General features: G+C 37.5%; 1 protein-coding gene and 1 long non-coding RNA gene across 3 annotated transcripts; one reads left to right on the top strand and one right to left on the bottom strand.

Annotated features, from left to right (window-relative positions):
* The first annotated feature begins 348 nt into the window (after positions 1 to 348).
* On the top strand, positions 349 to 1,192 carry LOC117632786. The gene is made up of 2 exons (XR_004586518.1): positions 349 to 601; positions 722 to 1,192. It is a non-coding gene; the product is annotated as an uncharacterized LOC117632786 (long non-coding RNA).
* Positions 1,193 to 2,352: 1,160 nt separating this feature from the next.
* LOC117631411 (ubiquitin carboxyl-terminal hydrolase 27) lies at positions 2,353 to 8,936 on the bottom strand. 2 transcript variants are annotated; one of them, XM_034364551.1, is made up of 11 exons: positions 8,826 to 8,936; positions 8,370 to 8,690; positions 7,698 to 7,824; positions 7,414 to 7,514; positions 7,108 to 7,338; positions 6,642 to 6,710; positions 6,367 to 6,495; positions 5,505 to 5,642; positions 4,252 to 4,314; positions 3,674 to 3,994; positions 2,353 to 3,472 (listed from the first exon to the last, which is right to left on the bottom strand). In XM_034364551.1, the coding sequence occupies exons 2-11, from the start codon at positions 8,652 to 8,654 to the stop codon at positions 3,215 to 3,217; spliced, it is 1,722 nt and encodes a 573-aa protein (XP_034220442.1). In that variant the 5' UTR covers positions 8,655 to 8,690; positions 8,826 to 8,936; the 3' UTR covers positions 2,353 to 3,214. The 2 variants fall into 2 exon arrangements, with proteins under 2 accessions (XP_034220442.1, XP_034220443.1); XM_034364552.1 differs by lacking the exon at positions 7,108 to 7,338.
* Positions 8,937 to 13,092: the final 4,156 nt, after the last annotated feature.

Below are 13,092 nucleotides of genomic sequence, written 5' to 3'. Positions count from 1 at the left end.
GCGAAGAGGCTAATATCCCTTTAAAATAAAACAAAACTGTGTTCATGAATCAATTTTATACATCTTTTTTTGTATCCCTCTAAAATAATAAAATTCACCTGGGCTATATAGGCTATAGCCTAGGTTAGCCTCACCTTGGTTTCCCACAAAAGCGAGACCCCTTTTAAGTAGCTGGTTGCCAAATTGAAGCAGATGACAAAACTGCATTAATGAATTTTTGGTCATTAATAAGAGGGTTTTGTCCAAGCATCTTTTCCACACTAGACCAGCAGGAGACATTGATGTTGACTCTGTAAGACCTTCTTGCTCACGTAGAGTTACTACAAATTTAGGTCGCAGTCCAATTGCAGCACATGTCTAAGTATCTAGGTAGCACAAGACTGTTCATCCATCTGTCTGTAAAGACCCTGACCATCAAGACACTCTCTATATATGCAGATAGAAGGACTTGAGATTTGATCAATATTATATGTTGCACTACTACTTGGACTAGCTCAAGCTATAACCAAGTCTAATTATTAAGATATGGCCGCCATACCGTTCAAGCACCTTCTCCTTGTGGCCTTCATCTTGCTTTGTTTCATCTCTATCACAGCTGAAGGTAAATTATTTATATATATTTCTTCTTGTTTTGACACATAATACAAATTGCACAAATTGAGTCCAATTACTTAGCACTAATTAAACTTGGTTTATGTCTTGTGTTTGTGATTCGTCGCAGGACGAAGCTTGGGAGTGGTTAGTAAGAGTGCTGATGATGGTCATCAGAAGAGCCATGATCTTCATGATCCCTTTAAACAGAAAGAAGAGGATCATGAAGGGTTGCTGCCAGATGAGAGCAATGATTTACTGGCTATGGATTACACTCCAGCAAGTAAAAAGCCTCCAATCCATAACTAAACAAGCTGCGCCTTGAGGCGATTTGACGACGCCTCCCCATGACTCTTTCGAGCCTCAAAGACGCTTTTCAAAACCTTGGTATATAGCAGTTTTGTTCAAGCAGTACTAGCAAGTTAAGTTTTGCTTCCTAGCTAGCCCAAAACTCAGAAGAGTGTTAGCTTAGTCTCAATCTAGATATATATCCTCAATCCTCGACACAAAATATGAGAAAAACTGCTGAAAAATACATGCTACCAGAAAATATTGTAAAGCTATAAAAACAATATTTATTATCTGATTGGATGGTGCTCTATACAGGTCTTCTGTTCACAAAACCTTTGCTTTCTCCCAATCCATGGGGAATATGATGCACCAGTAGTTCATTGGTGAAAAATGTCCTTTTATCCCTCCCCTCAAAGCATTTTTATATATGCATTCATGAGCACCACTAACTAAACGGAACTTTTTTCAAATCTAAAACAATATTAAATTCAAAGACGACAACTTGGAAAAGGCAAGTTTTCCAAACCTAACCAATATTTAAATCAAGCCTATCATTAGCAGCACTAAGCCATTCTTTCGAGATTAATCGTTTAATCAAGTTATATATATGTCTTACCAGCTGCTGCATAGAGTTGTGTTCAAGTGCATATTTCATTGCTGGTTGTTGATCAATGATCATTACATATATTTCACATCTTAGTTGCACTAAAAAAAAAAAAAAAAAAAAGAGTGTGCAATAATAATGTTCGTCTTCATACTTCAGTGGTTGTTCATGTCAACTATTCAAGTGTTTTGAGGAGATGAGGAAAAAAAATCTTACGTGTTGTTGTTTATGTCGTGTGAAAGTGTTTTTGTGGTGGGATAGCATATAGTGACATGTATATTTAAAAATTAATATTAAGCAATAAATTTAAAAATGTTATATATTTGAACTGGATCACTGTGACAGGAATAATGTCATCGAATTTCTTCTCGATAAGAGAAAAGGCCATAGTCCAATGATGATGTGTGTGAATAAACCTTTCTAAGAATTAATGACTGCATATTGGAATCGGGTCTTGTACTTGAGAACTTTAGGCCAGAATTTGAAGACAAATATGTATGTTGAGAGTATCTCATTTTGGAAGATGGAAGCTGTGCAATTGTCCTTAAAAGATTTTGGGCTTCTCTACTCATTGCCCAATTAATTTTGGGTTGAATACTAACATTCTGATATGGTATATAACAATCAATGGCGGATCTATGAATTTTTCTTTCGAGGGCGAAATCAAATATTGATTAAGTTTTCAACTATTTATTTCACACAATCTACTGATGCTAAAACTGAAAGCACTTAGCTTAATTAATTAGTACCAATAATTACATGTTTTTTTAAAGCTAAAACTAAATGCAGTATATCATTCATAATGATATTAGTTTTCGATAAAAGCTTTTATATAACCACATTGCATAATATTAGGCACACCAATATGTCAAACAAATTCATTAACACCCAAGCAATTGAGCCATATCTCTTGCTGGCAAGAGTGCAACATGATAACAGACAAATATGTGGGCAGCAATATGCCAATACTTGAATATGCAAGGTGTACTCTGTTGGATTTGCCCCCTATCTCAGCCTCCTCTTTGGGGCATTTAGTCGAACATCTTGCAGGCTTTGCTCCCATGCTCCAAAAACACAACAAACCCGCCGGGCAATTTCTTGGGTGGATCTCAAAAGGAGTGAAGGCAAGCGCCTGCACTCGCCTATTATAAAAATCCTAACATGTTTCTTCACCACTTGCCTAACCCCAAGTAAGTGGGAAGCACAACTTAGAGAAAGAGCAATCCAAAAATTACTGCTGGCACTCGCAATAGCATTTCCGAACCAAAATATTTGGATACACAAGAAACTGCAACAGATTTGCGAGGATGCTACCAGCAGACGATACACCAATGAGACATCATTAAAATTCACAAATATTATAACTCGACTAAAATACAAGATGTCACATGTAAATGTGATTTTTCTCAACTCCATTATTGTTTTTCGTTTTTTAATTTTCGGTTTCTAGATAAGAATTCTACTGTTGAAGTTGAATTTGCGTGCGAAGTAGTGTACACATTCCAAGTTTTCCTTTTGTGAAAATTTCAAAAATGGAGGTTGTGTAGTCAAACTAGCCTTGCTACGCGGACATTTCTAGGTCTCTCAAGTTGCAGAAGCCTATGGGCATCACCCTGGCTATCTTAAACAGCCTTTTTTCTTGAATTGCATTTCACGTATCAGCATTTGAGCTTTCTGGAGTAAACTGGAATCCCACACATTATAACCAATTTTCTGCAGGTGCATTCTTCAGCCTTCATTTTTTTCATAGAAGAGCAAGCTAGCTTCTGCAGCAAGAACAGCTTCCTTTGAAACACGACACACTTCTGAATCTGAAATAGAAAACCAGCATGGAGCAGCAGCCTCAAACTGATCATCAGATTCTTCCTCGCATAAATCAGCTCTCACGCTTCTGTAAACAGTGTAATGCCCACTTCCAGCTCTTCCAAAATGCTCAACAACAGCAACAAGATGGTACAAACAAGGATCTTCGCAACTCTTAGACCACTGCACTAAGTACACAAACGTTAATATTCAACCTAAAAGTTTGTTATTCATCAAACACAACAAAAAATATATAATATATTTTTGTAAGTGAAAAACAAATACAGGGTTTAGATGCAAAACTTGCTCTTTTATGAGGAAAAGCAAAAGCCGGATTACTCTAAAATCAAACCATATAAAAGGATAACAGCATACTTAAACTACCTGATCTCCTCCTGAGTGCATGGTTTTTGAAAACCCTGCAGTTTGGGGAAAGCTGGATTCTCCTGGTAAATCTTGTGCATTTGCAGCGAATCGAGATATATCTGAAGCTAATTCTTCTGATATTCCTCCTCTCGTTAATCCATAGACATTATTATGCTTTCTCTGATCATACTGCATAGTGAACTGATTGGAACGAGTGCTTGGGTTTCTACTTTGTCCCTGAGCTTGCCCTCTTCTCATGTTGTCTTCCCAACTGTTTATTTCTGACCCACTTGTTGTGAACTGTGAAAGGTCCAAAACCAATGGAAAAGAAATACAGCCCTACAATCACCAGTACAGCAGCCCACTACTATGACATCTTTCAAACCATATTCCCAAGCAAGGAATATTTGTTATCAGGTAACATAAGCAAGAAGGTAGAGGGGAAAAAAAGGAAGGCAATGACACATTGGCGTACATATATTTTAATCTGAGAACAGAAATTGGTGACATGCGTCCAATTATTTCAAATGCTGTATGCATTGGCGTACATACGTTCTCATGGATCAAATAAAGTACAGCAAGAAAGTTTAAAATACCTGAAGTTTTACAAGTTCTCCAAATACATTGATTGAAACACGTTTAAGATGAATGCACAGAATCTGCAAGGACACAAACAGACCAATGGATATTCTTAGAGATTGAAGTACATAACTACGGTCTTTAGAGGAAAAGGAAGATGTCAGGATACCTCAATAAAATACAGAATACAGAAAGTGAGAAAACAACTAGAGCGTAGTAGCTGAATTATGAAAGAAATTCCAAGAAACCTGTATCTTTTTTGCAAAAAGGGTTATGTTACTGATTTAAGTCATAGGTAACGAGATCAAATAAACTAGTTTGGGTTGTTCTGGTCAAGTTTTTAGCTTTCCTCTAATCTTCTCATTCATAGTTTCACATAACCATGTGGTTCAATTCCCAATTCAGGCTTAGCTTTACCAACATAATTAAACCCACCCTACGCATTGTATCTTTTGTATAATTTTGAAGCTTCTGTTGATATAAAAATAATCTACTTTCATCAGATATTTAAACATGATGACCCATGATATTAAATTTTTGATGTTTAAACCTGATGACACGTGATATCAGAAAATTTCATAATTATCAATAAATATTCCAGTCTCTCTTTGATGTGGGGTCACAAAGTGAAATGAAAATTCCTTGTTTTTCTTTTACATTGTTTTTCCTTTTTTCTACAAGGCAAATGAAGACAATAAGGAAAAGAAAAAAATATAACGGAATGTTGGATCCTGTTACTAAACCCCAAGAACCAAACATGCCAAGTCAATCCACTTTGGGTTCATGCATATTTGACAGTTACATTTACAGTAGCTTCAGCAAAATGAACGATAATAAACACATTGACCATAATTTGTTTGTTAGATTGGGCTTCTTTTGTCTTATGGAAATATCTACATCTCTTCCTACAGAATTTTCCTTCCTTTTTCTTTTAACCATAATAAGCTGATTCCAACAGCTTTTTGGATACCCATGTCATGCCTAATTTCCTTATTCAATCTTTTAGATGATGCCTCAACCAAAAAAGATATATTGGATGAAGCAGCTGAGTTATTCTCATTATGGCTATTATACATTTTTTGTTTTGTGCACAGCAAGGATTCCACATAATAGATCAAATAAAACCAAGTCTTCAAGATGACTACCATGTCATGCAAACCAGTTCCCAATTCCAATTTATCTTTCTTGCGAACAAGAACTGTTCATCAGTGTTGACACCTGGAAAGTACCTCACAGCTTATGAAAATAATAAAACAACAAAAAAACAAACCTTTGGGCAACGAGCAACACTTATTTGCTTGAGAGTACATGAAAATTTATTTGACCACGGTAGCTTATCTAGATGAAAAAGTCTTCGACAGTCACAGGAATCTTGCTCAGTGCATCTCTTAATCTTTTCAATATCTGCCTGCAAAACAAGCACACACGAGCAACAATTAAGTATTTATAGCAGTCAATAGCTCTGAAAGAAAGGGATAAGAACCTCAAGAGCCAGACTAAGGCTAGCATAAGGTAAAATAGGATAAATTAAAAAAAAAAACTAGCATTGTCCCTAAAAGAGCAGTCTGGTCACACATCTAAGCATGAAAGATGTTACTTAAGTGTCCCGGGGATGCAAAGCATTTATGCAATGTAATAAATTGTGAAGAAATGTTTTTAGTTTTTTATAATGTAAGAAGTAGGGTGTTGGAATACTAAAATGTTACTTAAAAAATATCAAAAGAGGCTGTTACTAGTGTATTCTGGAAATTCTAAAAGCATGTTTAGGAACGAGTAAGAGTCAACTATAGTGTATTATATAAAAGGCACAGACCACTATGTCTGCATGCAGCAACCAACCTGGTTCAAAATAATTTGAGGTGCCACAAGTTTCTAACTATCCTATCAGGCTTCCCTCTATTAAACCTTTAGAAATCTAGGATCTGATGGTGCTTGAGTATCATCATTTCCTTACATAATGGGTAAGAAGACTTTCTTTCTTTTTTACAACAAAGACGAAAACAAAAGGAGAAGGAAAGGAAACAAAGATAAAGGAGTAACAAAAACCATAATACTGCTGCATTCATCATATGGTAAATAAGGCTATTGAGTTGCATGCATATTCTTATTGGGGATAAAGACTATAAAATTACCTCATTTACTCCTCTAGCAAATAAATACTTGACCGCAGCAATATGCCAACAATGGTTACAATGGTAATTCTCAACTCTTTCAGCAATAGTAAACTGCTTCAGGCAATCCTCCAAGTTACATCCAACCATCTAAATAGAAATAAATTAGATTAAGAAGAAAAAGAATTGTAAAAAGGTGACATTTAGTTTTAGAAGAGAACAATCATAAGAACAGAAGTTAAGTGATAGGCTCAAACATACACAATATCAAAGAGTGAAAACTTCAGTTCACATACAATTGTCTCACCACCATCAAGAACTGGCGAAAGAGGCAAACTATGAAAAGATTCCAAATTCAATGATATCTGCAAAATAAAAGAGGTGAGATCTGAAAGATACAAAATTTAATGATGCCTTAAATAAAAAGATAAATCATGGCTGAAGATTTGAACAGTGGCAAGTGAAAGTGGTATATTGTGAACAAATAACTTCATTTGTTAACATTTCGCACCTAAAACACAAGAAGACAGCCTACTAGGATGACCAAGACTGAAAGATGCAAAATTCGAAACAATTTAAGGAAACTTAGGCATGTGAAATTTGCTCAAGTTCAAAGGAGTGGATTTTGGAAACAGAAACAGTAGCAAACCTACCAACGCCAGAGTTACAAATAATAAACTGTGCATATGTGCGAACATGAGATTAAGTATAACTCAAATAAGTGTTTCATAATATGAAGTTCCTTTAAAAAGTCATGTGAACCTGCGATGAACAACTTTGACATGTTAGGATGCTACCCAGAATTCCATCAAATGGTCCAAGGTAGTGTTGTTGCCATCTTGCCTGTTCACTCTGGTTCTCCATTCTCTTTGGAGTAATAATCCTACAATTAGAAGCAAATACTTCTACTAAAGAACATTGATTTGGAAGATAACAATCTGAAAATTCTTCTCTTAAAGAGGACAGAAGATGAAGAAATGCTTCTGCTGCATCCTACGTGCAAAAGCATTATGTATTAGACATTCAATTTTAATTTGCTCAAGTTGTGCATAGAAGGCAAAATAGCACCTGCTGGCTTGTTAGATCAAAATTCTGAATATAATGTGCCATTGCAAGCATGACTCTTCGTGGACTTAATACAACTCTTCCTCCACCAACTACACGTAAATCTACAGAAATACTATAAAATTAATATGGTACACCTCATAGAAAAGCCAGAAAGTTATTAAATTTTTAAGACATGATGATATATGACGTCATTTTATGTCTTACTAAACAAAGTAGTATACCAAAAGGCATTTACATTTCCACTCAAACAAAATTCAAGTGATTCTAATAATTTTGAAGCTAACCTTCTAATAAAGCAGCCAATGCTATTGCAAGAGGAAAGCCAGAAACCTCATCCTCAACTGCTGAGAACTCATATTCCTCTAAAACCTTTTGAAGAAAGGGTTGAAAGTATGAACAGCTAGCCAGAGCCTGAGAAATTTTCAAGGGAGAAAAAAGAACCAACAATAAATCACACAATCATTATAATCTACAGAACAGCATTCATTTTGAATTTGCTATGAGAAACACACACAGACGCACATAATCTTCTCTTTTATGTTTTTAGACAGTATTTAACCTAATCAAAGGTATAAATCAAGAGTCTGACAACATAATCCCTGTGTGTGTGATCGATTTCCATCGACTCAAACCCTTATCAGTCAACAAACACTTCAGCACACGCGCAAGAATGCATATAATGTTCTCTTTTATGTTTCTAGACATAATTTAACCTGATAGTGGGGCTGTGTTTGCGTGTGTGTGATCAATCAATCTCATATTATTTAACCTGATCAATGGTGTTAACGTAGAGTGTGTATGTGTATATAACCGATTTCCATTTCCAAGCAGTTTATAAGACAGCAAACGCAATCAAACTGAAGTATTTGTTTTCTGCTTTCCCTCCTTTGCTCTGTATTCTTAGAAGGCAACCATGCTACAAGAAAACCAAGGGAAACCACATACTCAAGTGTTACCTGTAAAATCACATTAAGAAAACAATTATTTCCAAGGTTTTGCAAGCCAGGTACCAAGCGCAGCTTCGGAGAACCATTGTCAGTCTTGGGCAGCCAGTCTAAGCTGCTTAGCCTGCTCAATTTCGAGTCTTTGAGAGCTAAAACAAAACCAGCAATACCCAGAAGACCAGCCACAGATATGTGAAACCCAGAAGATGAAATCAAGTTCGAACGAGAAAGAGCCTTAAACCCATGTTCGAATTGGCGAATCAAGGACTTCAAAGTTACCTCTTTTTCAAACATCATTCTATCTCAATCTTTGGTACTCCGAATTTAGAGGACCTACACACAGAGAGAGTGCAGAGACAGTGAACTAAAGAGAGAGGAACAAGAGTATTGCAAAACTGGAAAGAAAACAGAGATTTCTCTGCAGAAACATCTTTCAGTTTCTATGTGTAGATAAACAGAATGGTTTACCGTGAAACCCTTTAACAATTTGAGGTTGCCAGAAACCCTCCTTCTTTGCCTTCAATATCAAAATGCTTTGCGTTTCTATAACTGGTGTCTGAACGTTCTCTAGGAGGGGCCTGTTTGGAAGGTGATTGGGTGCTTCACGTATTATTATTTGGAAAAACACTTAGAAGTAGGCCAGTGAAAATGGCCCAAGCCTGATGGGCTGGCCCAAACTCGGCCCTATTTTTTGGGGTATGGGCTGGCCTGTTGTAAAAAGGATAGGGTGTAGACTACAATTTGTAAGCCCATAAACTGCCCCGTCCGCCAGATATTTGAGTTAGTAAATAATATCTTTATAAACTAATTTTACTCACCACCTCTCTAATATGAGTGATTATAGAATAGTACGGTAGTACAGTATATATCTTACACATGTGTTATAATATAAGTGGATATTTATTAGTACTATTACCTAAAATAGAGGAAAATAAACTATGTCGTCCACTTATGTAATAACATGTGTACAAGATGTATCACGTGGCCATATTACTATATTATTCTATAATTTCTCATCTAATAGAAGTGGGCCAACCAATATTAGAGACTTGGTCAGCAAGGTGATTAGTAAATGTGGTACAAATAGAAGCACTCATAATTATGTTTGTATTTAATTAAAAGATTTGAAAGAAAATAATGATAATTTAATATTAATATTAGTTAGCATTGGCTTTGATTTTGTTCTTAGAGAAAAGTAAGGGATCATGTTCTCAGAAATTGTGGGAAGAAAGCTGTTGGGCTTTTCAAATTGGAGTTTATTTTATCCTCAGTCCCAAAGCTAGCTAATAAATAGCATTACAAGGCTGGAGATTGGGGAGTTTGACCAACCAATGAAAACTCTCAAAAGAGGTTGGCAGTTCCTGTTTTGGTGAAGCTGACTATTAAATGAAGAATCCTTCACAAAAGAGATCCCTTACGTCTAGCCCACAAAAGCACGACTATAGAAGAAAAGAACTAGGGGGAGGGAGGATCAGCCTGCAGGCCGGTGAGATACAAAAAAATAAAATAAAAGGAGAAGCGGCACGACTTGGGGAAGAGTGGAGCACAACCGTGCTCAAAGCAATCAAAGATGCATTTTGCATCTGCAACAAAACTCATCTCTTGAAGTCCTCCATGCTTGCTTATAGAACCAGCAAATCAAACAAATGGATGGCAATTCATGTTGGGTAGCAACTCGCAAATCAATAACGCTCTGCCGAGCAAATCTCAATGCTCTGTAGAGCAAACCTCAACGCTTTGTCAAGCAAACCTCAATGCTCTGCCGAGCAAACCTCAACGCTCTGCCGAGAAAACCTCAACGCTCTGTTGAGCAAACTTAGAAGATAAATCCATTTTGGGAGAAAACCCCATAAATTTCCATTTCATGATAAATCCATCTTGGGTACAAAACCCACAAACAAAATATTGGGAGAAAAACCCATGAATCAAATATTGGGTATTTAACCCGCAAGAATGAAGCTTAGGTATTTACCCATCGCCAACAACAGTCAATTGATGACATTCATCACTACCAAATATTATGGATGCTCTTGTGCATTTTTATGTTCTTGTTGCCAGCAAACAAGAGAAAATCTATTGAGGTGAGGCCTTACCAATTCCATTTACTGATTCATTAAAATAAAAATTGATTAGATAACAAATGCTCTATGCAAATAAGGAGAAGGTGAGAGTGTTTTGTACAAGGTCATGTTTTCCAAAACAAAGCTCAAGATATCAAGTTCTAATCATTACTCCTGCAAACAATAATATAAAAAATATATATATATATATATAAAATAAAAAAAAGGGAAGTCAGCCGCTTTGCTATAAGGTTTGGTATTGCTAAATTCATATTTGCTCCATTAAGTCATACATATGAGACCAGGAGGAAAAATGGAGGTTTAGCAAAAGAAACAAAATAATGAGCAATTGAGTCTTCTTCATTATGTGCAGACAACTTTGAGAGCCAACCCAAACTAGAGAACAAAACCAGAAGGACAACTCATGGCATAATCCCAAATTGATGAGTCTACGAGCCCTTTCTCAAAGCAAGAGTGCCCAGCTCCTGACACTCCTATGAAACATTATTGCTGCAAGCAAATAAAAGAAACTCTCTTGGCAACAAAGTAAGAGGGTAGTCTTGGGTAATTTTGCGGTCAAGACCACATGGAGTAAAAAATGGCCTCCAAACTAAATGAGGTGAAGATAAAATTACAGCCAAGAAGAGAAAGGTCTCCGTGCTTTGGTTTTTACCATTCATCACACAGAAGATCAAGAGGAATCTTAGGCTTGCATCACAAACAAGCTCACTAGACAACTTTCTCTTTGTGTTGTTTTACTATTTAATGGAAATCCAAAGATCGGCACTTGTTACCAAGCCATAAAGGCTCAAGTAGCATGAAAGCCAAATTCAATAACTAAGGAAACAAGAAATCAGTATGTGGGAGCGATTTCGTCCCACGAGAATATTCAATCGCCTGATTCCCCTTTCTTCTTCATCACCTCTTTCTCCCTGCAAAATAGATTGGAATAAGAGGATCATACCCGGGGGGTATTGGTCAAAGGCCCCCCAATGCCTAAGTTAGTTCGAGAGTTTGTAGGAAAACAATAGCTAACTAAAAGGGTACGGAGTTGTGTGTATGGTATGAACCAGGTGGTCGGAGCCATATGTGGTGGCCGGAGCCTTGTGTAAGAGGGAGAAAGAGTGTGGCTAGGCTAGGGTTTGTGAGAGGGAATTTCTGCAGAGTTTCAGATAGGAATCTAGACGTACATCAACCCTCGATGCGTAGTCAAATATTTATAGGGGCCTTGGAGGCTAGGGTTTCAGAAGAATAATTCCGCAGATGGAAAGGAATTATTCCTCCCCGATTTGGCGAGATTGGATTAATTAGGGATTTGATTTAAATCAAATCCCTAATTATGGTAGGAATAAAATCAATCCCAATTAAATCAGGTAACTCGCAATTAAATTGATTAACTCCCAATTAGGTCAAATAATCCCCAAATGGAAGGAAATATTTGACCTAAGGTTTTGCTATAATTTTGCTCCCACAAATGCCCCCCAGCTTCTTTATGGCACGTGGTGGCATGGAGGAGGTGTGAATTAACTGTTGGGCTGTCTGGCTGTAACTGGGCTTCCTTCTTGGATTTGGGCTCCCAACTGGAGTAGGCTTTTGACTGTTCTTAGTGTTAGGTACCCATAAGAATGGGCTTGTGATTCTTTCTTGACCTAGGATGCCCAACCTGTATAAATGCAGAGCTTCTCTTCACTCTTCTTCACATCGCAAACTTAACTTCTTTACTTTCTAGCTTCAGAGAGATCTTTGAGAATTTGTACTGCTTGTAGAAGAGAGGAGTTGCCATACATCCCAAGGTAAGTCGAGCACGTATATTTTTTCTTCGTCTTCTCTTTTTCCCGGCAAGGACCAGGCTGGTTGTCATTATGACTGGTGGCTGCTGAGGGAGTACCAGGAGGAAGTTGGTGGTCTGCCCCCTGCCCAGGATGTTAAGATATGGAAGCAGAATGGTCCAGATTCTAATGATCTGCCGGCTGGGCAGGAGGAGTGTTCTGCCGGACTCCCCTTCAAAAAGGAAGGCTAATGTCAAGTCTTTAAGAAATGAAGCTACGACTTTGCTGGTGAAAGATGAGTCCCCGTTGTGGAAGAAGCCGATGACCCCTTATGCTGAGAAAACTCAAGTAAGAGCTACTCCCCCTCCATCAGCAAGGTTTAAACATCTTGTTGGTGCAGATAGCAAGAAGATTGGCAGTATATGCAATATTCAAGATGTTCCACTCAAGCCTCCTACAGACAAGCTTGGAGACCGTGACATGCTCCATAAAGTGGTCCGCTCGTGAACTAGTTCACCTGCTGAGAGGCAAGGAGATGTTGGTATTCGTCTTTGAAATTAGAGTCGTCTGCATTAGTCAAGGGATGGAGATCAAACTGAGAGGCCAGCTCATCTGCCCAACCATTGCCATCTAGCTGTTAAGTCACAAGTAGTCAAGCGTGGAGTTGTTTCATTGTCGTTGACTCCTTTAGAGGTGAGGATGGCGGTGGCCAAGAAGACAAGAGAGTCATCTGCCTAGGCGAAGGGCTTTTTTGCAATGGCAGCGGCTGATCCCAAGGTGGATAAGTCTAGTCCTGCAGAGGATGTAGGCGTGTCTGATCTGCTGAAGATGAACTTTCTATCAAGCCCATTTGCTTATGTCAAACTGGTAAATCATATCCATCAGGCTGGGGGTTTTGATACCTTT

The sequence above is a fragment of the Prunus dulcis genome, chromosome 6, assembly GCF_902201215.1.
Source record: "Prunus dulcis chromosome 6, ALMONDv2, whole genome shotgun sequence".
In the NCBI taxonomy this organism is placed as follows: domain Eukaryota; kingdom Viridiplantae; phylum Streptophyta; class Magnoliopsida; order Rosales; family Rosaceae; genus Prunus; species Prunus dulcis.
Note: the sequence above shows the minus strand (reverse complement) of the source record. Positions and strands in the feature narration are given on the sequence as shown.

What these genes read in the sequence shown, in the direction of transcription:
- LOC117631411 (XM_034364551.1), bottom strand. Translation starts at nt 8,654, where the DNA reads ATGATGTTTGAAAAAGAGGTAACTTTGAAGTCCTTGATTCGCCAATTC. An exon ending in TTGCTAGAGGAGTAAATGAG is followed by an intron (nt 5,643 to 6,366) that starts GTAATTTTATAG and finishes CTTGTTTTGCAG; the next exon opens with GCAGATATTGAAAAGATTAA. An exon ending in TGCACTCAGGAGGAGATCAG is followed by an intron (nt 3,473 to 3,673) that starts GTAGTTTAAGTA and finishes TACTTAGTGCAG; the next exon opens with TGGTCTAAGAGTTGCGAAGA.